The 27,441-nt window shown below is 39.1% G+C and overlaps 1 protein-coding gene across 3 annotated transcripts in view; it reads left to right on the top strand.

Annotated features, from left to right (window-relative positions):
- SNX29 (sorting nexin 29) overlaps window positions 1-24,212 on the top strand; it is a 659,946-nt gene extending 635,734 nt beyond the window's left edge. For all 3 annotated transcript variants that reach the window (XM_078152787.1, XM_020978396.2, XM_020978398.2), the window contains one exon: window positions 16,182-24,212. In XM_078152787.1, the coding sequence (XP_078008913.1) occupies window positions 16,182-16,311 (130 nt within the window). In that variant the 3' untranslated portion in view covers window positions 16,312-24,212. The remainder of the gene's footprint in view (window positions 1-16,181) is intronic.
- The last annotated feature ends 3,229 nt before the right edge of the window (window positions 24,213-27,441 follow it).

Here is a 27,441-nt window from a genome sequence, read left to right as displayed (position 1 = left end):
TTGCACTGTCCACTGTACCTGGAATATACTCCTTCCTCACTTCCACCTCTTAGTTTCCTTAAGTCACACTTTTACACGAAACCTTTCCTGATTCCCCTAGCTCCTAGTGACTTCCATCCATCCTAAATCGTTTTCTATCCATTACCAAATCTATTTGTCAATGGGCTCTGCTTCTGACTCACTGACTTCACCAACATGTCTTATTTGCCTTCTCCTCTTGGAACATCCCCCCTCTGGGCCCTTCTCCCACCAGTGAGTTCTTCCCCAACCCTTTATTTTAAGGAATAGTCCAGGCTGGCCACCTCGAGTTCCTTTCCTGGCTCCAAATCTGACTCTGTACTTTGTCACCATGCTTCCAGCCCCTGCTTTTAAGTTTGTATGTGTTGTCTTTTCCTATTAGAATCAGGTGAGTTATGATTCACAGCTGATAGAAAATATCGAGGGTGCAGTAGAGAGAGCACTGGATTTTTAGTCACTGGACCTGGATTCATCTTCCAGCTCCTCTGCTTTCTGACCTGTGTGAACCTAAAGCAAGTCTGTGAGCAAATCATAAAGTAAGATGCTTAAGATCATAGACTGTCTTTCTTTTTGCTACTATTTATATCCCCAGAGCCTGGCACATAGTAAGTGCTTAATAACTGCTTGTTGTCGGCATGTCCATTTGGTCTTCCAGAATATATGCTTCTGGAGGGCAAGAACTATTTCTTTTTTATCTTTGTATTCCCAGAACCTAGCATGATGCCTGGAATTTATTTAGCACTTAATAAATGCTTATTGATTATTGATTGATTGAGTTGTTGGAAGGTGGTTTAGTATGTCCAAAACTTTGGTAAAGAAGTGGCTGGGAAATGCTTATGACAGTCCAGGATTCCCTGAACAAATTTAATTGTGAAGAGGTTTAACACTTTCTGGCTTTTTTTTAAACTTTTCTGTCCTCAGAATCTCCTCCAGACAAAGCCTCCCCAACCAGACTCACTTTGCTCTGAACTTCCAAAATGTTGGTGACATAGTTCATGTACTCTTGAGGAATATGTTCATGGCATGTAATGAGATAATTTAATTGGAGTGGCTTAGAGTGAGTTAAGTGGTACAGCTCCATCAGCCATTCATAGTTGCTATCATTTGTAATTATCAGCATCTCCCCTAAAGTGATCTTTATATAATTATTAATAGGTGAAATTCATTATATTGTTAAAGTCTGTCTTCAGCAGTCACAGGGCATTGTTTCCTGCAATGAGTTAGGTTCAGTTGAACTCAAAACAATTGTTAATAAATTAGAAGGGACTTACTGGATGGGTCTGACATAGATAACTTCTCTCCCCTCTACATTCTCAGTGCTTGGCACAATACATTCTTGAGGACAGGAACTATTTTTTTATCTTTGTATTCCCAGAACCTAACACAGTGCCTGGAACTATTTTGGCACTTAGTAAATGCTTATTGATTATTGATTATTGATACCAGGTGCTTAATAAAAATTTTCTGAGCAAACAAACCTCATCCAGGTGTAGAGATAGAGATGGAGATATATGAGCTAGATGAAGAGATAAAGATAGGTAGATAAATTTGAACTGCATCCAGTCACCATTTATATTTCAAATTTACTTTTGTTGTTGATGTGTGCTTTTGTTAACACTCTTAATAATATGTTTTATCTACCTCTGCAGATTGAAAGCTCTTCTAGGGTAGAAACTTTCTTGATTTATTTTGTATGCCCCTTTAAGTTCTAGGGACCACATAGTTGTTGCTTGGGGGAAAAAGTGTATAAATTGATTGTAAATATTTTCTGGATGAGTAATTATTGATTCTTTGGGAGCATTTAATTTTCATGATTTTATAACTTCTTTTAATTATTATTGCAACAAAGTAGAATGGATTGTGGCTGCCACTTTTTGGCCAACAAGGTCCAGAACCTGACTTGCTGGTGCCCCCTGCTGATTTCTTGCTCTTACCACCTCTCTTCTTGATGTGTGTTCTTCCTCACCAGCTTTGTAGGGGAATATGTTGGATTTTACCTCATTTTTTGAACTGTTTCCTGTCAGCAGCATATAAACCTTCCTTTGTTAATCCTGTGTTTTACCCATAAAACATTATAGGAGAAATACAAAGACTTCAAATTATAAGCAATAGGGACAGTTTATAAGCCTTTAAAATTGCATTTGTTCCTACATACAGATGTCCGGGGAAATAGACTTTAATCTTCCTTAATTTCTGCTTTTACTCCACTGTTAAGCCCTTCTTCCAGATCTTGTCCTTGGAGTTAGCCGACCTACCTATTGTTGTCTAGGCTGAATGCTAGTGCAGACCCTAGGTTTCTAGTAGATAATTTTGGTTTATTGAGATTGTTAGCCCTTTTAGAATTTGTTTCTGAAACTCCAGCAGTGGGTATGGGAGCCTCAGGCTTGCGGGAAGCGAGGGGAATTCAATACTTCCATCATTGAGTCATCTACCACATTTTTCAAGTCTGCAAAGACCTCGCAGTCACTTTTTTTATTCCGTTTTGGCTATGGACCATGTGGAAGTCTTGTCCGTGCTTTCTAGATGACAGAGATGCTTTACTATCTAGCCTTTAAAAAATGTCTTCTGTTGGAATTAAGACCTATTTTTGCTGACCTGACAGTTACCTCTTTCAGTTCTCTGAAGTTGTCTGGAAGTTCTCTTTTGACCTTGAACTATGCTCTCTGACTGGTTGATTTGCTGAATACAAATTCCCTAGAAGTTGACTTTTCTGCCTTTTGGCCTAAACTGTCATCCCCATCCCACTTCCCTTTTCTGAAGGCCATGTCTATAAGGTCTGAGTCCCCAGGGTATGTATCATTTATAAGCCTTGGGCCTCCTTGCTGCCTTCTCCATCAATACCTTCTGGACCGAGTTGCCTTTTTCTTCTTCCAGATTTGCATAGCCCTGGTGAATTTCATACCAAATTCCTCTTTCTTAGATTCTCTAAATTCTCTGATTAATAATCGGCAGAGATGAGGTAAGGGGAAACATAAGGTACCATTACTTTTACGTGGTTTAGCCTGCTGTTCCATCTGTCTCCCTGTTTCAGATTGAGAGTTTTCAGACATCCACTCTACAATCTATGGGAGTAGTTCATTAGAATCCCCCTGTAAATGTTGTAACAGGGAGAAAAAAAAATACCTAATGTGTAATAGTAACTAATAGAAGACTCATCCCATCAGTAACAGTGTGTGAGGAGTGACACCCCACAGAGGAAACAGAGACAGAAACAATAGAGGACATGAAGGTCTTATAGATCACCATGAATCTCAGAATGTAACAGTTAGATGTGATCTCAGAGGCCAAGAAGTCCCAGCAGTATCAGTTCAGTAATACTTTTACAGCATCTTCAACAAGTTGTCATCCAGCCTGTATTTTTAAAAATTTCAGTTAAGAGGGAACCCACTACCTCCTAAGGGCCAGTCCATTCTACTTTGGGGTAGCCCATTCCACATTTGGATAGCTCTAATTATTAGGAATTTTTTTTCTTTACCTCAAACCTAAATTTCCTTCTTTTTATCTTCTGTACATTGCTTCTGTTTCTGCCCTCTGAAGCCAAGTGGAACAAATCTAATCCTTCTTCAACATGAAAGTTTGTGAGTTACTTGAAAAGAGCCATATTTCAGAGGGAGGTGGAGAAGAAGGGGGAGAAAACTTAAAACTCAAAAGCTTATGGAAGTGATTGTTGAAAACTAAAAATAAATTAATTAAAATTAAGAAAGAAAAAGAGCCATATTTCCTTGAAGTCAGGGACTCTTCATCTTTTTGTGTCATTGGGCCCGTCTTGCAGTCTGAAAGCCTTATAGACTTACATAAAGTTTCCTTTATATAAAATTTTCCTTATTTGAAGGAAACCAATTATGTTGAAATATATTTATCAAAGTGTTAATGAAAATAGATGCATAGACACCAGCCTAAGAACCTCTGCTGTGTCTTCTCTTCTCTAGGATAACTTACCTAGTTCTCAGGAAAAAAGACTTAAAATAAGGGAATTTAGAATCATCTACTAGCATAGGGCCAAGGATAGAGCTCTTGAGCACTCCTTTTCTAAGTTGACATTGACCTATTAATGACTGTACTTTTAATCTAGTCCTTAAATCAGCTCCAGAATCACCTAAACCTGCTATCAGTTAACCCATATCTCTTCATCTTATGGACAAGAATCACATGAGAAATTTTGTCAAATATTTAGCTGGAATCTAAGTGTGCTCTGTCTACGTTTGTCACACAAGGCAAAAAAGATTAGTCTCAATGACAGGCATAGCCCATTTTCCAGGGTGTGTCAAAGGCTCTCTCTACCTGCTCTTTCAGTGCTTAGTGGTATAATATTTTAGACTCGGATGACTTGCCTCAGATGCTGCTTGGTGATTTCTCTTGGGTTTCTGCTTTCTACTAACCAGTTTTGTTTTACTGTTACCATTCCAAAGAGTGTTCTCATTGGAAGAAAAAACAGAAGCAAAATAAGGGTTGAGAAGTTATCCTATTCCCTGTCTATTATCATCATACCAATCATCCCTTTTGTGATCTTTCTTCTGCCCCCATATAGCTAATTTTCTCCTTATGACACTTAGCACTAGCCTCAGCTCATTCTTGGTTTTAGCACTCTTGACATATTCTTATAGGACCTTGCTTCCCTGTTCTATGCATACTCATTCTGACTTTGTTGAGGAATTCATTATGCATCCACATTGATCTCTTCAAACAGTTCCCCTTTTTTCTCCTTGTGGGAATTGTTTCTTGCTTGTGTTTTCAGAGTTGAATTCATAAGAGCTTCCTATCCCTGGGCTGCCCTCCCCTTCACAGTATTTAGCTGTCGAATCCCACTTCTCTTTTCTCTGAACTATTTGAAATGTGCTTATCCAAAAATCCTGTGTGCATACTCAGTAATGCATGGCTTTCTTCTCTTCTACCATGAACCCTATGATTAAGTTATCCTGTGCCTCTAAAGATTTCTTCATTTGTACTTAAGGAACGAGTTCCTCATGGCAGTCAGAATCAGGTCTAGAATAAAAATTTCCCTTGTCATTTCCACCATCTTCTGAAGGATGAATTTATGCATTCCTTTTGCCTTTTCTCTCATCCTTTTTATTTTCCAGTCTTTCAGTCATGTCTGACGCTTCATGACCTCATTTGGGGTTTTCTTAGCAAAGATACTGGAGTGGTATGCCATTTTCTTCTCCAGCTTATTTTACAGGTGAGGAAACTGAGGCAAACAGGGTTAAGTGACTTGCTCAGGTTCGCATAGCTAGTAAGTGTCTAAGGCCAGATTTGAACTCAGGAAGATGAGTCTTCCTGATACCAGGCTCAGCACTCTATCCACTATGCCACCTAGCTGCCCCTTCACTCATCTTTATGTTCCTAAAAGTTTTAATTTCCTCTTCTGTGTTAGAAGATAATTCTCAAAACCAGTAGTATAAAAATTAATATATTGAGATCCAGGAAGTGTTTTGCATGTCCAGACCAAGCATCTTAGTACATTCAGAAAAATGCGTATTCACATTAGACATGTACAGATATGTTTATAAAGCATTACATATCATTTTCTAAAATTTGTGTGCAGCGGTTGGACATAGGCAAAATTGGTGAAGTAGTATAACTGTGTCTTATAATGTCCTCCATCCTGTCGTCTATGTCCTTTCTTTGTTGGTTTTTTTCCCCTTTCCCAAGAACACATCACTTTAATGTTGCCCCTTGATTGTGCTGGCAAAGGTACCCCTTTACTGGATTTTTCCCTTCTACTTTGCTCTACCTCCATCAAATACCTCTCAGGCCCTGCTCTCTGATAGAACTAAGCTCATAAATTAATTGTGATTAAATTAATTAATGGCTGGTAAATTGTTCAATGTGTTATCCCTCCCAGAATCTAACCGTATTTTATCAGGAGCCCTCACCCAAATGTGTGTGAAATTAGGAAATAATAGCAACTGTAGCAGGACCAATGAGGGGGTGGGGAGAATTTTTTGAACTGCTGACCTTTTGGTACCGAAAGCACACCAAGTAAATTCTACCTATTTCACTACGAATCTAGCCATTGTTGTCTGTATGTAGGATTGTGTGGCATTAAGCACCCAAGTACCTGGGCATTCCCCCAGGCTTATTAGGCTAATGCTTTTTTTGAAGAGTAGATACTTTCTCTTTTTATGTATGTGTGCACAGGCTGTATCCAGGACAACTCTGTTATGCCCTACAGATGAGCTTAGCAAAGGAAGAATGTGTGTTTCTTATTTTCTGAGCTAGGTCAGAAAATATTCTGGTCATCACTGTTGTCTTTGAAAACCAAACAGTGTTTCATCAGGATGCCTCTGAGATTTGGCAACACTTTAGCTGCCTACCTCTTGCTCTGTTTTTGTTGAGTAGAAAACTTCTCTGCCTATGTACTAGCAACTTCTGCTTCCCTGAAGTCACTGTTGTTTCAAGAATGCTGCTGGGGATGATGGGAGTAGGGGCTGGAGAGGAGGAGCAGAGCAATCTATGGAATATAGCTGCCTTGCTGTCAAAGAATACTTGCATCTGGGAGTTGGAAGTTCAAAAGTTGAGTCCAAACTCAGTCACTGTATATCAGCTATGTAATGTTGGACAAGATATATAGCCTCTCTGAGCCTCAGTTTCTACATCTGCAAAATGGGGCTAAGAATTTTGCCATCATCAACTTCATAAGAATTTTGAGAGGATCAAATGAGACAATGTAAGTAAAGGACTTTGTAATTACAAAGCATTAAGTCAACATAAATTATGTTATTTGACTGTAGATTTTAAAAGAATGGTTCTTAGGTATGACTAAAGTTGTTGAAATTAGAGAAAAGAAATCCTAGAGGATTGCATTTTGAACTTAGGAATACTGTGCCATAAATACAACCAGTATTTTATATTAGACTGAAATTCTGTTTTCTCACATTGTTAAGGAAACACATTTTCCTCGTCTCAGAGACATGGGTACTATAGGTGTGGAATGTGGTACATGTTGTCAGATAGATGAGTTTCTGTGTTGGTTGGCTTCATTAAACAGAAGTGTCCAGTTGGTGGGGAACATTAGGTGGGGGACTGTGGAATAAAAACAAAAGGCAACAATAACAAACGTTTTCAAGTTTGTCCTTTAAGTACTTCTGCTGGTTCTCTCTCCTTCCATCCTTTTTTCCTGTGTAATTTGTCCAGCGTATGTCCTTTCATGCATCTAAACTAAATCACTCACTTTAGGATATAGCACATTTATTTTATTTTATTTTTTTGTAAATAGTATTTTTTCCAATTACATGTAAAAATAATTTTCAGCATTCATTTTTAAAAGATTTTGAGTTCCAGATTTTTCTCCCCCTTTCTCCCTAAGATGGCAAGCAGTCTGATGTTATAACATGTGCAATCATGTCAAACCTATTTCCATATTAGTCATGTGAAAAAAGAAACAAAACAAAAGGGAAAAACCATGAAAAAAAGTGAAAATAGTATGCTTCAATCTTATTCAGAGTCCATGGTTGTTTTTCTGCATGTGGATAGCACTTTCCATCATGAATCTTTTGGAATTGTCTTGGATCTTTGTATTGCTGAGAAGAATAGCACATTCATTTTAATGTATTTGGCATTTGTTAAAAAAATTGTGAATGATTTCCTTTGGACAAGGGGTTTTAACCTTTTTGTGTGACATAGACCCTTTAAGCAGTCCAGTGAAGCCTCTGAACTTCTCAGAATATCTTTTTTAAAAGCCCATAGTTGAAGGAAATAGTAAATTTCAGTTACAGGTTTGTGCTAATAAAGATTGTATGGTTTTTTTTTTAACCATCCAATTTCATGGAGCTCCTATCTATCCAGGGTCCCCTTGGGGATCTGTGGACCCTAGGTTAAGAACTCCTGCTTTAGACACTAAGATTAATGAGAAACATAAAAGGATTTTGTATTAGGTTAAAGCCAGATTGTGGAGGACCTTAAATAAAGTGCTAAGGAGTTCACATTTTATTCACATCTTCTTGATGATGGAATTACCATAGATATTCTACGTAATTACTAATTTGCAAAGAATTTGAGTACAAGAAAATACACTCAAGATTAAAATAGACTAAACATCATTTAATTTCCCTTCAGTGATTCAGAAGCCACCTAAAGATCCTTGCCATGGTTCATGGTCATCACCATTATGAATATCAGTTATCATTTTATTGGTGGAATGCCAGTAAATAGATTGCCAAATTGCAGAAAGTTTATTAGAGCTTTGTCTTTTTTTAGAAGCAGCACAGAAGAAACAAGAATAATGACTCCCTTTCTGGGTCTAATGTGAGCCCTGTTTGTTGTCAACACTGAGTCCCCTTATTAGACAGCAGGATTTTGAAGCAGGTTATTCTTTCAAATGTCTTTAATAAACTATGGGAACAGGTTACAAGGGCAATGGGAACTCTACTTGTCACAGAGCTATACAATCAGTATAAAGTCTTGGTAGGTTATAGACGGAAAGAATGTCTTAAAGTTCTGAACCTCAGAATACTTATCGAGGCAGATTAGATTGAATCATATGTCAGATTGTTCTAAGTAGGAAGGCCATTAAGGCACTCCAGTATTTCTTTCCTGTTTCCATGTTGCTGTTTTCTTCCCCATTGGCTCTTAACCTTTGATGAGTGGCTGCAGAATATTGCTCTGTTCCCTCTGTGTGTATTTATGAATGACCCAAGAACTCCAAAATGGTACTAAAGATAAATATTACCAAAGACAACAGCCCTTTGTGGAATAAAACTTTCTTTTAAAAACCATTGTAGAAACTATTAAAAAGATTACTGGTTAGCTTGGGGAGGTGGGTGTTACTAGGGTCACATGAAAAACAGCATCAAAGGCTCTGAGCAGAATACCCAATTCCGTTGTTTTTTGTTTTGTTTTTACTTTTGTGGCCAGCCCCAAAACACACTTCGTATAATGACCAGCTGTGAACAGGCCTCCTGCCCAAATCCTATGTTGTTTGGCCAGCCCCACTCTCTCTGGCATTTGGTTCTAGGAAAAACAAGATAGGATATCAGGTTTTAGAGCTTGAAGGGAGCTTAGAAATCATTGTTTATTCCCATCATTTTGTCTATGAGGAAATTGAGGCTCAGAGAGAGATGGCAACTTGCCCAAGTTCACGTAAGTAGTATCTAATGGACCTGGGACTGAGGGAAGTTAAATCTCCAGGTAATCCCCAACCAGAGTCATTAGTTTCAGCCTCCCAGTCAAAATGGAGATTTCTATTGGTGAGGAAAAGGAGCTAAATCCAAACGGACAAAAATAAGCCTTCCTTTATAGGGAGCCCCTGAGTATTTCAGCTCTCCTGAATTAGCATTAAGAGTCACAAAGCTATAGCCATGATAGCACCTACAGGTTGCACATCTGGGCTCTAATTTTTCACAGGACAGGATATATCAAAGATGATGTACCCTTGTGCCCAAGGAGCAATGGAATCACAGTGCTTCTCTCTCTCCTCTTAAGTGGCCACCACCCAAGTTCACACCCTCCTCACCTCTTCCCTGGATTATTGCAGCAGCCTCCTGATTGGTCTCTGCCTCCAACCTCTCTCCTCTCCACTTCTTCCTCCTAGAAGCTGTCAAATTGATATCCCTAAAGCAAAGATATCAAACGGGCAGCAGTGGCATGCGCAACACCTAAATGCAGCTGGAACCAGATTAAAATGATTTAAAAATAAAGTAAATAAAAAGACAACATAGACAATCCTAATTTGTGGTTTTCCAGGTCAGTTTGTCATTGGCAAGGATCCGTTTCTACTTGAATGGGACACCAATGCCCTAAAGCACAGGTCTGACCATAGCCATCATGCCCTAGCTCATAGAGCTTCTGTGGCTCTAGCTAGAATAAAATACAGATTCCTCTGATTGGTCTTTAAAGCCCTTCACCATCTGGCTGCAGCCAGCCTACCTTTCCAGCAGATTACACATCACTCCTCTTCACACATTCTAGACTTCAGCCAAACAGGCCACTTGCTGTCCCTCACACATGACATTCTATCCCCATCTCCACACCTTTGTGTAGGCTGTCGCCCAAACCTGGAACATACTCTCTCCTCTCCTGCCTTTTGGTATCCGTGGCTTCTTTCGAAGTCCAACTCATGTGCTGTGTCTTGGAGGATGCCTTTCCTAATCCTCCAGTTGCTAGTTGGGTACATACTGTTTCCTCCCCCTATTCCCCCAATAGAATATTAGTTCTTCGCAGGCAAGAATTATTGCATTTTTGACTATGTATTCCCAGCACTTAGCATGCAGTAAACACTTAATACATGTTTGTTGAACACAGAGCCTTTCCTGATTCCCCTCCCCAACTGCTAGTGCCCTCCCTAACTTCTCTGTATTTGTTTTGTATTTTTTCTGCATAGACTTTTGTGAGTACATGGTATGTTTCCCTAAAACAATATAAGCTCCTTGAGAATAAGGATTGGTTTCATTTTGTGTGTGTATGCATACATATGTGCACCTGGGCCAAGCAATTAATACATTTATAGTGTGCTTAATAGTAAGCAATTAATATATTTTTGCTGGTTGATTGATTAATTGAATAGCACGTGTTCAATCCCAGAGTCTTCCCACTTACTGCTAAGCCCTATATAAGGTCAATTTTTTTTCCTAAAAAGACTTAACTCAGGATTTCTTTTTGACTTGTACTTGCCAAAATATTTGACTTGTGAAAAGTGTTTACAAACATGGAATTGGAAGTAGGAAACCTGAGTCAATGGTGGAAGTTGTAGGGTTTTGTATAAGGCTTCTCTACAGAACAAAGATCATATTCCAGTGAAGGAAAATAACGAGTCCACATGATAAACAGTAGCCCTCTAAGCTAAGGAGACTGTCTCATGTTGAATGGAAAGCTGACTGCCTCTCAAATCCCAGTTCATAAGTGAAATGGGGAACAGACTTCTTCTCTTGAGTAGTAGTCTCACTGTCAGGCAATTCAGATCATTTGGATCAGTTTCACACACATGCCAATGACAGGGGGTAAGGACCCAAAGCTTATTAAAAAGAGCAATTACCATCAAGTGCTCTCTGCAGTTGCCACTCAGACAGGCATTGACACTGTGGGACCCTGGCGGTTGCAAGGAGGAGAAAAAGATCAATGAAACTGAATAGGTTTCTTAAATGGATGCAGGGCCAAGTGATGCAAGAATGCTTACAGACTGAGCCCTGACCCGATAGGAAGAAAAAATTGATTGCCACAGCTTTATTCATTCAACCTGCGGCAAGAGAGGAGACAAGGACGTAAAAGAGTGACATTTGAACAGTCTCCTGAGGAGCACAGATGCCACGGACACTTCCAGAGACTACCTTCTAGACAAGCTTCTGTAAGAAATTCCAAAGAGGGGGGCAGCAAGGTGGTGCAGTGGCTAGAGCACCGGCTCTAGAGTCAGGAGGACCTGAATTCATTTTCAGCCTGACACATAACACTTACTAGCTGTGTGACTCTGGTAAGTCACGTAACCCCAACTGCCTTGCCAAAGTAAATAAATAAATAAATAAAATTCCAAAGAGAAGGGGAGGCCAAGCACAAGATGTACACTAAAGAAGGAAGAGACATCCCTGCACATCTCTAACCAATCAATAAACATTTAGTAAGGGCCTACTGTGTGCCAGACATCATAGTTTAATCCTGCAGCTCTGACAGATTCAAGGGTCTAGGAGAAAGTGCAGCAGGTGGCAAACTTTTGATATTTAGGGGACACATCCAAGAAGTTATATTAGAAATAAGATTTTTTCACAACCAGTTTTTGGCTCAGAAGACAACAGCCAAAACCAACAAGCCAAGAATTATCCTTACCTGTTAAATGTGGCTGCATTTTGCCTTCTGTCTGGATCCTCTGGAATCTATTTTTTGAGTAGGAACTTGTTTATCAATAGCCTGCTATGGAACAGGCACTGTGCTACATTCTGGCGATAGAAATATGAAGAGTGAATTCTCTGGGATTTCATCTTAGGGACAATTTTCTTATAGGCAAAACCAACCAAAGGACAATATCCTTTGGCAGAGTTTATATTCAACCGTCCCCCAACTGCTGCTAAAACCTCCTTTTGTGCCATTTCCCAAAACCCTTTCATCACTCCCTTTCATAAAGCACTTGGTGTTTTCACCAAGTTTTATTCTGGTTTCTTCTGTTGGGGGAAAAAAATGATCAGATAAACTCATTCATACTTTAGAATTTGTAACTTTCAGGGAAATCAATGCTTCATGTAAAGGAGAGGAGATAGGAAAGGAATCTTGAAGTAGGATCATAAAACGTGGGTTCACTTCAGAAAAACCTGGAAAGACTTATATGGTCTGATGCTGAGTGAAGCGAGCAGAACCAAGAGGACTTTGTACACAATAATAGCCACGTTATGCAAGGACTAAGATTGTTAAACTGAACCTTCTCAGCATTACGAGGATCTAAGACATCTCCAGAGGCCTCGAGATGGGAAAGTGCTGTCCACATCCAAAGAAAGAACTATGGAAGTCGAATCGCTGTCACTTATTTTTACCTGCTGTTGAGTTTTGTTTCATCTTTCTGATGGTTCCTCCTTTTGGTTTTAATTTTTACTTACAAGTTCACTAATGTGAAAATATGTTTAATGGGTATGTAAATGTAATTGTGCTTCGTCTTGGGGAGGGTGGGGGGAGGAAGGGGGAGAAAAATTTTCAACTCAAAAGCATGTGGAAGTGATTGTTGATAAATCAAAATAAATTAATAAAAAAAAAACTTGGGTTGTAGTCTTGGCTATTTGGTTAACTTGCGTCACCTTAAAAAGTTGTACCATATCTCTTAACTTAGTGTTCTTATTAATAAAATGGGGAATTTGACAACATGATTTTTAAGGTTCTGTGACCATTTGAGTCGGTGGTGGTAGGATCTTCTGGCCTAAATGGAGGGATGTTTGTAGGTGGAGCCTACCAGGTGGGCCTGAAACCACACCACTCCAGGAGCCATCTAACTGCATAATTGAAAGATCAAGCCTGAGCCAGAAAAGCTGGTTTTTAGCGGCGTTGCCACTTCTACTGGGGAGTTGCCAAGAAAGGATGGACATTTATTCTCTGAGACCTTTACATAGCAAGCATACTTAATGCCTCTTTCCCTCGTTCTTCCATGTCTCCTCACCACTGAGTGGGAACAATAGTGGCTCCAGTTAGATGTTGAGGCCCATTGGAGGTGGTTTTGTTGAAACAGAAAACACTTCTTGTGGAGATTGTGCTACTATCAATAGCTAATCCCTTTTCATGAAGCAGAGTGCCATGCTATCAGGACCACAAAATGCAGAGCTAAAATTTAAATGAAACCAGTGTTTGAGACTTTACACTATTTGACCCTGTTAATCACTCGATCTCCTCCAAAGGTACTTGGGCTGCGAAGCTGTTTTTAAGAAAGTACTGAGCTAAGAAACCTCAGAAATCAGCTCTGAGAGCCCTGGCACACAATGATGATAAGGAGCTCCTTTTCAGTGGCCTGATTTGTATCGACAAAGCGAGCTACAAAATGACGCTGTCATTTCTAAGTCTCACCAGTGCATAATAGCAGCACAGCTGTAGCTAACAAGTGTTGTGAGGGATGAGAATTTCATACAGAGGACATACATGCTCTCCTTAAATAAGGAAGAGTTACTGCTGTATTGGGGCTTTTAGTGAACCTTAGTTAAAAATCAATATCCCTTATTTAAGGCTGTCATTTTAAATGAGGCACCGCTCTGCAAAAAGAACCACACAACTACCAAACTCCACAGTGCCTCCAGCAAAGCATTTTCTTTACTGCCAACATTTTAATGTATAAATGCTGACTTTAGAATGATATCTTCAACATGTTTCCTTGCCTTCTTCCTACCTTTGGTTTTAGAGGTAGAAGAGGCTGTGATTATTTCAGTGTTTTGAAGCTAATGGTGACTCCAGGCAACACGCCACCCTCTCCCCCCCCCCCCGATTAAGTTCCCTTAGGAACTCATCCTCTTAGGAGAAGAGGCAAGTGTCCAAGGTTTTATCAGCTCTGGATTTTAGCTGTAGCACAGCCCCAGTGGAGACTAAAAGCCTGGCCACTTAAGTATCCTCCACTGTGACGTGTTCAGAGCCTAGAAGGCAAACTGTTCTCAATAATCTAATGTTAGCACCTCCTAACCCAGACCTAAAAGCTCATGTTTTCCAACCTCTTAATTTCATTGATGGTTAGGTTTGTGAAGGTGGGGACCTAGGGTTAGAATACCCAATCATCTTTCCTTATGCCCAGAGTAAAAGCAATCCTGAATATAGGAAACCCTATGTGATAAGCAGGATTTGAGGGAGGAGATAATTACTGAATTTAAATTCCTTGGGTTTCATCTACCAATAGAGGTACAGTTTCCCTCAGTGCCAGAGAATAGGAATAGCCTTTAGAAAGTTATATCCTGGGTATTAGTACTTACTCCCTTCTGAGGGCAATAGGGAGACGCACTACACCCTTCTTCCTCCTCTTCCTCCGATTCCATTGCCCCCCAGGTATTCCTTTTGTTGTTGTTCAGGCTTTTCAGTTGTGTCCAATTCTTCATGACCCCATTTGGGTTTTTCTTGGCAAAGATACTGGAGTGGTTTGCCATTTTCTTCTGCAGCTCATTTTACACATGAGGAAACTGAGGCAAACAGTGTTAAGTGACTTTCCGAGGCTCATGTAGCTGCTAAGTGTTTGAGGCCAATTTTGATCTCAGGTCCTCCCGATTCCAAGTCAGGTGCTCTATCCACTGTTTTACCTAGCTGCCCCTACACTATTGAAAATTGCTGTTTTAGTGCCAGTGTTATTCTGCCTTCTTCAATTCCTAATTCTTTCTCTAATGACTCTGCTTCCAAAAACTCCCCACCCTGGGATATTGAGATGCAATAGCACTGACTCTAGGTTGACAGCAGCCATCTTTAGGAAAGGGTCCTGACACCTAGGTTAGGTATGCACACCTTAGAGAGCAAAGGTCAAACGGTAAATTTTGAAAACTAACCTACGTTAATTGATTAATAAACATTTATTATGATCCTTTTATGTACTAAGCATCTGCTCGGTGTTAGGGTTACAAAAACAAAAATGCTTCAGGGGCTGGGCTAGAACCAGGACCAATGGCCTGGGAGATTCAGCTCTTGGGCTGACCTGCCCATTAGTGGAAGTTGGTAGGTGGTTGGGGTTGGTGTTGACAAAGACCACAGGTCCCTTACACCGCAAGGTTTGTCTGGAAGCTAGAGGTCGCTGCTGTTCTCAGGCCAGACCCCGGGTCCTGGGCTTCCTGCCTTAGATGAGAGGAAAGGTGGTATCAGAATGGATGCTTCCTCTCCCTCTAAGGTGCCATATTGCTTCAGTGAGGTTGGTATTTCTGCCAGTCTACAATAATAATTAAAATAAAAGTAATAATTGTAGTAATAATTTAGGCATGTTTCATGATTCACAAAGCATTTTTCCTCACAGTGATCCTTTGGGGTAAGGAGTGCAGGTATTATTCTCATTTTACATATGAGGAAACTGAGACTTGAGTTAAACAACTTTCCCCTAGTCACACCATAAGTTTAAGAGAGGAGCTTTGAACCTAGGTCTCATGACCTGAAGGCCAGACCCCTTCCCTACCATACCAAGGACTCCTCACCATAGACAATAACTGTTCTTCTGAAGTGTAAATTAGATTTTTTTAGAGATCACAGCACGTTTCATTCTTTTTTTGTAAAGACTACAATAATTTTGAGATGTGAAAAATTCTTTATGAATGTGAAAAGTCTCTCTATTTTATCTGTTTTATAAAGTTGGATGTATTTTTTTGAAGACTCCGTTTGGACTGGGCTTGTTTTTCAAATGCTTTGAATGTGCTTTAGATAAAGGTTAAGGTACAATTGTAACCTTAAGCAGAGAAACAGTATGGCAGAGTGGGATTAGACTTAGATTCAGAAGAGACTTGAATCTACCTTCCGGTCCACCCTTCTAGCTGTGCGACCATGGATGGGCAAGGCACCTCGCCCGTCTGAGGATGTCTCTTCATCTATGAAATGGGAACCACACACACTTACACTGCGTATTTCATAGGGTTTTTGTGAGGAGATTGTTTTTGAAAATCTTTAAAGAACTATACAGATGTGAGTTATTGTTCTTGTCTTGGTGTCTGGTTTTAGTCTGTAACATATTTCCACACCAGGCAATCAGAATCCATGCAGATCTGGAATGAATGACTAATTCTCTGTACATACACACCCATTCTCTTTCTGTCTTGCAGTGACATTACGCCTCCTGGAGAACCAGTAAGCAAAAACAGTCGGACCAGAGTGGCTTCCCGCTTCCCCAAGTTATCCCGGAACCATCCGAGAGAGCCCCGCAATGTGGAACCACAGAGTGGGGACCTCTGATCCTTTTGCAAACTCCCAGATGCTGGTGCTGTGTACTTTTCAAACTGGCCCAGTGCTTCTGACCTGTCTGAGGCAGCTGGCTCCTCAGCCTCAGAGGAAAAATCAGTCATGCTACATTAACCCTGGAAAAAGGACACCTTCCACACCATGGTTTCTCACTCTGATTAAACAGGTCACCCAGAAGGCAGCACGTGCTCATTGTCCTAAAGAAAAAGGCTCCTCACCTGGAGATACAGTAGCATGATAACTGATTTCCCCTTGGCCGCTGCCTTTTTGCATTCAGATTTTCCCAGCTGTGTCTTAAGGCAGTCTGAGATTCACTACCCTTGGCCTCTTACAGGAGACACCTGATGCAGCTGGTGAGAGTTGCAAGGAGCACCAGGTCAAGAGACCAGATGCCTTTGTTTTTGAGGCGCACAACTGAGATTTTTCACTTCTTCAGAAAGCTATGATTGAAAACAACCTCTGACTTTTTCCTTTGGGGGGGAAATAGGATGACTGTTATTTTGTTTCTTCTATGTAACTGTTAGTTATTACCCATAGACTCCTCACTATCATTTGGGGTCTCTCTATATGTATTTAAAATACAACAAGCAGTATAGTACAGGTGACCTAAATAGCTATTTCCAGGCATCTCTTTCCTAATGGCATGTTTCCTGTGACTCCTTTGGGGAAGAGCCTGGTAAGTCCAAGATTTTGTTGGCTTTTTATTTTTAAAGCAACTCCTTTGTTTTTGCCACAGGAGTGGGGACAGTCCTAAATACAGGTCTTTTCCTAAATAAAACTGAACAATTTAATAAGAAAGTTAATACCAAGGTAATCCAGTCTTGAATGGAATTCTGAGCCTTTTGTTAGGTCCCATGACAGGTTGTCAACTTGGCTGTTACAGTAATCCTCTATATTAAAACTGGAGGCTGTCTGAGCATTCTTTTGCCATTCAACATATGAAATGGGTTAGAAGTGGCAAAAAGACCTACTAGTCATTACCTTTGTAAAAAAAGAATGTCTTGTGCCTTAAGATAACTAAGAGGCTGAAAAATCAGTTAGGGGTTGAGTTCCTGGGCTTCCTTGCTGTGCTGAGCATCTCACTGGCTATTTCGGATGAGTTCTGACCTTAATATTTTTGCCTCTCATTATTCACCCTTTCTCCCCCCCAAAAAAAGAATCATGGTTTTTTCCTCTTTTCCTAAATGTAGATGTTTATGGTAGATTTTCTGCTGCCATATTTTCATTTGGAGAGCCTCCCTCTTTCCCCGTCATTGGAACATTCAGTTTAGATATTGGATTAGGGAGAAGGGGTCATTAACTCCAAAGTGATATCACCTACCTGGAATTTGGGAAGAAAGATAAGAATGTCATATGACCTCAACAGTTAGGAAAAAGGACCAAAAAACATGTAAATGTTGACTCCATCAACCAAACATAATGTTTGTATCATGGTGCTCTGTACTTAAGTGAGACAGCCTCGTAATGCTGTGAGTTAAGGTGATGCCAGAATACACAAAGAATACGTCAGTACATTCTGACAAAATCATGAAATCAGTTTTAAGCTGGAAGTTTCAGAAATTAGAGATGGCCCAGGAGAACACAATGGGCTGGAAAACAGATTGTCTGAAGAGAGGTGAATGGGTTTGGGGTTCTGAGATAAGAAAACACCAACAGGAAGTATAATAATAATCATGTAAAATATGGGGATGGTAATTATTAATTATTAGCACGGCACTCAAGCTGTAGCCAGTTTGAACTGTAGTCAGTCAGTCAATAAGTAAACTTTTATTAAGCATCTAGTACATGCCAGGAGGCAAGATTTAGGAGAAACCTCCACCTGTTCAAAGAGGCTCTTCCTTTGTGTCACTACTAGGTATTTCCCAGGGGACATATTGGGCCTCTTTCCTCCGTAATTTAAAAAAAATAGTCATTTGAGATAGTTTTATTGTTGCCCTGGATGGAGGCAGAGACTAAGTAGCAATTATAGGAACTTTCCATTCGAGTGATTCGCATAGGGATGAATTAAAGTATAGAGAAGAAAGTAAAGTTTAGATTTAATGAATAAATCAAAAAAAATCAGAACCTGTGAAGAACATCCAGTAAGGAAGGAGGGGAATGGGGGGAGGGAGGGAGAGAGAGCAAAAACCCAAGCCTATCCTTGAAACAAAATATCATCTCAATTCCCCACCATCTTACCTTCCCTGGCAATATCTGTAGCACATCATAGCAGAAGAGCCTCAGGGGCCCCTTATCAGGAACAACAGGAGTCTCTGAATAGCCAATCATAGGAATATTTGTCCCCAGTACTCTATTAGAGGTTGCTTTGAACAGCTAGCCTTGAATGTATCTCTAAGTTAAATAAACAGAGAAAGTTTAAAAGCCAAAGTGACCCTGTACCTCTATGCCTTGTTTTTGGTTTACTATATGTTGATTATGTTAAAGTTTTTCTCTGTTTAAAAAATTGATGACTTTGTTCAGAAGCTCACTTTGAAGTGGTTGAGAATCAACATTCAGAAAAGTCCAGGTGCCAACAGGAAGTCTGGAATGTCTGTCTCCAGCTCCCATATCTAATATTACCTCTAGTGGCTAAAATACACATAGAAACCCAAATGTAGACTGACAAGCCTTTTTTTTTTCTTCCTGTTTTTCATGGAGTGGTTGACTTAAAATTTGCTTACAGTGTGAATCTGTGTTCATGTTCTCTAAACATCTCACCAGAATTCTCCCCCACTAAGAAAATCTGCCCATCATCAAGGAGTGCAAGGAGCCAAGACAGTCAAATGCTAAACAGGGAAAGAATTACGCATGTTGCCCATATTTTTAAAACCACTCTTCTTTTTTAGCTTCACTATTCACTGGGTGATAGTTTTTCTGCTCTTCCCATATTTAGATTTTTTAAAAATCATTCGCTTGATGACCCAGAGGAAAACATTAGGGTTCCAAACTGTACTTGCTCTGCCTGTTTCAAGATCATGTAGAAATCCTGGAATCTTTAGTGTACAGATCGTCCTCTGCTAATTTTAGCTCAAAGACACGTGTGACAAAAATTACAGCAACTACAGACAGCCTTAACTTTGGAATCATGTATAATGTGCTGCAATTATCAATCCACTTAACACTTCAGAATTTTCTCATTGCCTCGAATGAGGTTGGGTGAACTGTAAGAAAATGGGGCAAATAGGAACAGAATCAATAGATTTCTAAAGCAGCAGAGCTAAAACATAAGTTTATGCACACTAGTTACAGATCATAAGAATGCTAATGGCACTTTAGAACCTAAGGTCATAAGGGTCTGTATCCTTCCCTCCCCAAAACACAACCCCAATATCTGAGCCAATACATTCACTCCTCCCCATGTCATCTTTCTCTGATGCTGTGGTCTATGTTGTGAGTAGCTGCTAATCATGAAAGAAAGAGGAAGGAAGGAAGGAAGGAAGGAAGGAAGGAAGGAAGGAAGGAAGGAAGGAAGGAAGGAAGGAAGGAAGGAAGGAAGGAAGGAAGGAAGGAAGGAAGGAAGGAAAGAGGAAGGAAGGAAGGAAGGAAGGAAGGAAGGAAGGAAGGAAGGAAGGAAGGAAGGAAGGAAGGAAGGAAGGAAGGAAGAGAAAAAGGTTTTATGTGAAGTCTTGATGGCATATGTAAGGTTCAGAAAAGTGTTGGCCAGTTCTGGAGAAGATAGAATTAGTATTCTTTTTACTATGCCCTGATAGATGGTCATATCTATTCTACTGGACAGGTGGATAAAACTACTCTGACAATATTTTAAGTTCTGCCTTGCCAGCACCTATAGAATATATAAGCCACTTAGATTGTCATCTCTTATCAGAGAAAGAGGGAGAGAAAATAAATACTTGTTAATTGAAAAATAAAATTTTTTAAAAAGTTTTTTTTTTTAAAAACGGAGCATCCCCCCACTTTAGCTCTCCCAGGACCCTCAAAGGGAGCCGTCTTTACAGTTCTTTGTTCAAGGACAGTAGGGATGAGAAATTAGTAATTGTTTAAAGGTTGCTATGGGCAGCCTTAGCCAAGCAACAAGTTGGCTTTTAAAGAACAAATTCCCTGTTGAAAAGGATATTGTCTTTGCAATTTAAGTTAGAGATATACTAAAAAGAGATATTTAAGGGCATTTCCTTGGCTCTGTCTACCTTGGGCTCAATAGAGAGACTATGGACCAGGGGTGGGGAACCTGCAGACTCAAGGCCACATGTGGCCCTCTAGGTCCTCAAATATGGCTCTTTGACTGAATCCAAACTTCACAGAACAAATCCCCTTGATAAAAGGATTTGTTCTGTAAAACTTGGACTCAGTCAAAAGGCTGCACCCAAGGACCTAGAAGGCCACACGTGGCCTCGAGGCTGCAGGTTCCCCACTCCTGTTATGGACCCTTCAAGGTTGGACCTCTAAGCACATTAATCTTTAATTCAAAGGAGTTCAAGAATTTATGGAAAGAATGTCAGTACTGTACTGAATAGCGTATTTTATTCATTCTCAATATTTATGGGTTGTCTGATTTAGTAAAAGTAGTCCAGGGTGTGATTAGGGTCAATTATTGTCAGTATTACTGGGTTTTCACTTAATTGAACAAGCTGCAGCACAGCATAACTGAACCTGTATAGCTGAAATTACCAATACAATTATCATCAATACTAGTAGGCATTCTTGGCCACAGTTTCTAAGAATATCATCTGTGGGGAGATCATTCTGGTTGTCATTGCCAGGAGCATGTTCTCTGCATCAGTATAAAGCAAGTCTACTATTTAGGGAAACACGCAAATACACACACACACACACACACATAATAGCACCAACTTTGTCCACAATAAGATAATAAACTGGTAAAGAAGGCTTGACTTGACAAGGCTATTCAGTTTCATGTTGTTAGATGGGTTGATAATAACTAGGCCAGTCAAATTTAGGTTTTCATTTACAAAAAGGATTGCCAGAACATATTGTAAACAAATGATATCGTCTTCTACGATCTAATGCAAGGCATAAATCATGGAGAGAGAATTAATATTGGCAAGTATTTGGAGGCAAGGCACAATTATAGGAAGCTTGGCATAATTCCATAGACTGCAACTATATTAAAATGAGTTCTTATCCTTGGCCAGTTGCAGCATGAGAGCATATTTTACTGGGAATATTTTTAGTCGTGTGTGTGTGTGTGTGTGTGTGTGTGTGTGTGTGTGTGTTGGAAATTAATCCCAATTCATTTACACAGGTGAAATTTGTAAACAGGCTATTATTATGATTCAGAAGGAGCCACAGTTAGTTACCAGGCCTTGAGACAAGAGGGAGTACTTCGGACAGTGATGAATATTCACTAACAAAACTGAATGAACCAAAAATGCCTTCTTGAAAAGTCCCATTTCTTTACACAGAAGTCCATATACAAAGCAAAATAACCTGGGGTTATTCAGATTAATTAGTTTGATTCTCCTCTTGCTTAAGTAAAATTGGTCTATCCAGAGAGACCTAAGAATTCAATTGTGTTATCTGTGAAGTGTCAAAGGGGTGGGGGATGGGGGCAGTCTTTAGCCTTGCTAGCCCTGAATTCTGTCATAGTCTCCAAGGCAGTGGATGAAAGGTAGAGTTGGGCCAATCCCAGGCTAGTGCCATGTCTCTTTCCACACTCTCAAGCTTCGTGTTGGGACTCGGCCAATATGACTTATTACATTCTCCTCCTTTAGCCCCTTCCCACCCACCCCCCAACTATAGATGGCCCACATTTCCGGGATTATTTAAAAGATAAAGAAATTCTTCATATTAAGCAGCCTTATCCTTACTCAGTGTAGTAACAGTCTCCCAGTTTCCTTTGCTTGATTTCTCATTGACCAACAACTTCTGGTGAATTTACTCAGCTTTTCAGTCATTATCTTTAGGATATGAATGCATTTCCCTTGCTGTGATCTTTTAAAAAGTTACTGTAAACTTGTAGCCAATAGTAGAGGCATGAAGAATGCTCCTATGGGAATGAATTTTAATCCATAGGTGAAACCCCACCCCACCACTCACTCTTGGGCAAATAGTAGGGCCTTTATTCAATAGCAGTGATTTTGCCACTTTTCAAGGAAGGGGGTTTTCTTGCCACTGTGTCCACTCTTTCCTCACCTGCCATAAGACAAACTATTTATGTCATGTAACTTGGCAACTGGTATATCTAGTAAGAAATCTATGGACAACCTGTGAAATTGGGTCTCAATATATGGGCTCTTAGAAAATTGACACAAGCAGTCTTCTGCCAAAGCTTTACTTGAGTCCCACCCACAGAGCACTGAAAGTTGCTTAGCCTCCAGAGCCAAGGGGCTACCTCATGTTTCATTTTGAGTTGCGTTCCCTGTTTCCCATTATTCTCTTCTCCGTATTTAGATCTTTCAGCCATCTTCATGGTCTCGTACCTTCAGAGCTAGAGAAGCTTCCAGGAAAATATGCATTATCATACTCAACAAAACCTATTGTAATTAACACTTTTCAAAATATTGTGTATTGTTTCAATAAATGTAACATTAAATATTTGCTTTTCCCAAATTTTGCTCTGTTCTATTTTTGCACAGTTGTAGCACTGTATATTTTATCTAACATTTCTGTGCCAACAAGTTCATTTTATGTTTCCATAGCATATGATTTTGATTATATTTCTAAAACAAAACATCAGTTAATATATCAATAGAAATGAATGTGTAAAATGTAGAGCTGATGTTTTTTTTTTAAGAGGAAGGGGAGAGGTGGGCTACTAAGTTATATTCTTCCCAATCTTATTTAAATACTTGTGATTGTAATGTACTTGGTGGCAGTGCCCACTTACCCCACAATAAGCACTCTGTTATGGACAAATGTCAGTCTCTGACATCTTTAAATTCTGACATATGGACTTATTTTGGAACAATGTCAAAAATGGAAGCTCTTGAATTTCACCCATCAATAACCGAAAGGAGCAATTTCCCAACCAATCTAATCACTTTTTAAATAATTTTTAAAAAACCAATACAATACAATTAAAAAATGATTGGTTTAATAGCTAGTATGAACAGAGCTATTGTCTAAAAAGGTTAGATTAGTAGTTGTTCAAAGGTCCTGTGCTTAGACTTTTCAACGGATTCAGATACTCAAGGAGAAGCACTAGAATTTTAATATTATTTTATCATGTTTAGAAAACCACTATCATGGTCATATCCAGCTCACTTGGGGCATGTTTTCTTTGATTTTCATTAGTCCTGCCTCCTATCTGCATGAACAGAATAGAAAGCACCATTGCTCCAGGTTCACCTTGGAAAAATTAAATTGGGGTGGAGCAGAATTCATGAACACGGAGCCCTCAGGAGAATCAGGGTGACATAGGGTCAGAAATGACAACTTCTAGAGAGGCAATTGAGTTGCTGACAGCTAAAGAAAAGGGAAAGCTCTAACATGCATTTCTGCAAAACAAAAACGTCTAGTGAGTATTCTCATTAGCTAGAATTCTTCTTGGAAGGTATTTATTCACCTATGCATCAATAGATTAGCCATCACTGGAATTAGCCCTTGAATAGTAAATATTGCCTAATTCCTCAGGCAGGCACATTGAAGAGGGTACTCTAAAAAGCATCAGTTTGAAAAGGATAAATCCCAAGGAGTGTTGACTGTTGAGTGCCATAGGAGAGGATTGTCATTGGTCTGGGCCCAACCTGCAGGCAGTTGGCCAAGCTAGGGTTATCTGTTGATTGTACTCTTGTTAGCCAAATGTCAGTGGGAAGAAGATCATTTTCATTCTAAAGTAGTGTGTATGTATATAAGGCATACAGATTATGCATTTATGTACTGGAATGTGTAGTATTATTTTAACCCCTCTTCTGTTATGGTTTACATAATAGGATTTTTAAACAAATGTATTTAATTTTCTAAAAGAAAACTTGTATTAAATATTTCTTTTGAAATAAGCTACGGTAATTTTGTTATAATCCAGTTGAAAATATGCCTCTTTATGATAATAAAATAAAAATAGTGACATTTTGTAAATTAGAAGATACTATGTTTACAGCCTATTAATAATTCTCAATTCTAACTATTTTACGTTCACTTTTTAAATGGGCGTTGCTAACATCCACAGGTCTGTTGCTTAATTTCCCTTATGTTATATTAGACATCTGGTTTTGATTGAGGATAATGTCATCATTAATTTTATTTTACGTGAACTGCAGTTATAGCACAAGGTATGTCATTACACAGATTACTTAAAGTCAATTCATATCTTCTAATCATAATCATAAATCATAATGATTGACATAACATAGTTTAATGATATGTAGGAGTTAGTCCTACATTATCAAAGATGAACCCATTGCATTGCTTCTAAGAGAGAAGTTTATAGAAATTAGCTAATTCAGATGGATGATGTTCATATAGGATAATAGGTGTAGGGCTGGAAGGCACTTTAGAGGTCATGAAAATCAGCCCTTCCATTTTACAGATGAGGAAACTGAGGTCCAGGGTCACATGACTAGTGACAAAGGCACTATTCATTATACCACAGTGTCTCATATTATGAAGCCATAGAAGATAAAGTGGCACTCAGCCAAATATGTATTTTCAAAAATTAAAATACAAGGCCTTCCAGTAGTTTTTGCCAGAAGCTCTTGACGTCACTATTGGGAATACACTTCCGTGTAATGAATCTGAAACTACCTTCCCAGCAAAAGTCAGTTAAAAGCAGAATAAAATCTTGGTACTCAAAAAGTGGGTTTCAAGGGGGTGGAGAAGAAGCTTAATTAAAGCATTGCTATCGATAGGGATAGTGCAGATGTTAAACCCAAGTTATTTGTTTAGAAGATATGTTGCAAAATACACCAAAGAACATGTGAGATTGCTTCTGTCTATGTTTTCTGTGGTGATGCCTGAAACTCACCCTCAGAGAATTTTAAGGATTCAGTTTGGTTTTTTGAATTTAACTTTTGAAAGACATTTCCCTCTCTGTTACATTGTTTGGAGCAGCGGGGAACAACTAAAAGAGTGGTTGCTTTGAAATAGAGTTACTGATACCATCAAGAAGCCCTTGAGTCAACCTTGGTAACCTCTGATAATGGGCAAGAGAATTGGCTTTGCTAATATTAATATTAAAGCCCAAAGTTTCCTGATTCTCTGTTTACTACATCTAGCATACATTCACCTTGATTTGCAATGCCTTCCATAATCTGACTGCACTTGTCTGGTACATATTTTATTTCCCATTTCCCTCTAACCTAACCAGGTTGATCTCACTGTCCCATAGACTTAATCAACTCTGTTCACATCAATCGGCCTTCACTTCAGTAGATTTCTTCACCTGGAATGCCTTTTCACCCCTTCCCACTCAAATACATGAAACTTTCCATAACAATTCCAACTCTCATTGAACTCAATTTCCAGCAAACTTTTAGAGCATTTGTTGGTTGCACTATACAACTGAATATCTAATTGTATACTATCTTTTTATCTAATATTCTAATATTTTCTGTCTTCAATGTGTGTTACCTCCTCAACTAGGTTGTATGCTCTTTAAAGGTAGGGGCTATCGTCTGTATCATGTGCTGTAGCTGGTATAGTACCAAACCCATAGAAAGTGTTTTAAAGATACTGATTTGATTCATTGATCTACTATAGTAATGACACATCTCCAGTCTCATTTCTGAAGCCTGATTCCTAGACCTTCACATACCATGAAAAGTTAGTGACTCAGATGTTTTACATTATTCATTTAAGACAAAATTGAGAGAATGGAAGATATTTAGGCTTTTATTTAAGAAAAAGGCATATTCTCCCTCTAATTTGATCCTTTATTTGATTAAAATTAAAATTTCAACATTGCTTGATACTTTTGTATGAAACATGTCCTTAAGGCAAATGTCAGTGTGGACCAACTCAGACCTCATTTACTTATCATCTAAGACCATTTTTCTTTTAGTAGCTCAATCACAAATGATGTAATGATGGTCTGGTGTTAGAGAGACAGCAGATTATAGTAAAGAGTACACTTAAACCACTAACTTATGCTGGCTGAGTAACCCTGGGCAAGCCCTTTACGTTCCCGGTGCCCCAGGTCTGTCTTGGTAGAAAAAATTCCTCACCAGGAATTTTTTGCATTAATGAAATTTATACACTGAATTTGGAATTGAATAATCAGAGTTTCAATCTTGGAACTCACTTAGTAGCTATATGACCTTGGGTAAGTCACTGTATCTCTCTAAGTCTAGTTTCTTAATCTATAAAATGGAAACACTTTTAATACCTACCTCAAAGGATTATTAAGTGAGTCAAATAGGAATAATGCATGTAAGTATTTTGGGCTACAAAGCAATATGGGCTATAAAACATCCAAGAAATATGAGTTGTTACTATTGGTTAAGGATGCCTTCTTTTCTTTCTCTGGCTTAGACCCAAAAGGGAATGCATGTCTGGGACTGGGTTACTTTCTCTAAAGGTAAAAATCAACATATATTTTAAGGTTTGCAAGATGCTTTGCCTCTGTGATTTTATTTGAGCCTCACAACCACCCTTTAACATAGGTTCTACAGGTATTTATCTCCATTCTACATATGAGGAAAATGAGGCTTTTAGAAGTTAAATGATTTCATTATTATCATCAATCATTATCATCATCAATATCCCTCCCCATCTTAGTTGCTGAATTGAAGTTCTATCTTACTTTCCTTGGAACACAATAAAGAGTCTTAAATTCAATATCCTTTTACTCACAACAACACAACTGGGGAAGGCTTAATGTCCTGGTCTGATAAGGTATATTGTATACTAACATCCTAGTGAGGTCAAGATAATACTGAATCAGAAATGTGTGACTAGGGTCCATTGGCATGGATGTCATTTGGATTTATTGATTGACCAGGAGGAATAAGTGCAAGGCTGAGGAGAAAAATGCACCAATCCTCGTATGTACCTGAACTTCTTTTAAACTCTGGGCTGTTTGAAGATCCCATGATGCTTCTCTGCCTTAACATGTGATCTGAACTTAATGTTGGATACCCTCCAATTCTTCTGCATTTTTAGCTAGTTTTGCCTTGGAGCAATTCAGAGCCTCAAAAGAATTTTCTGACTTGATATGAAAACACAGCAAGATCTCGATGGGGATGGGTGGTGGTGTCAGAATTCAAGTGATTAATCTCAAGCAGTTCAATG

The sequence above is a fragment of the Phascolarctos cinereus genome, unplaced genomic scaffold (genome assembly GCF_003287225.1).
Source record: "Phascolarctos cinereus isolate Bilbo 61053 unplaced genomic scaffold, phaCin_HiC Scaffold_4;HRSCAF=312, whole genome shotgun sequence".
Classification (NCBI taxonomy): Eukaryota; Metazoa; Chordata; class Mammalia; order Diprotodontia; family Phascolarctidae; genus Phascolarctos; species Phascolarctos cinereus.
Note: the sequence above shows the minus strand (reverse complement) of the source record. Positions and strands in the feature narration are given on the sequence as shown.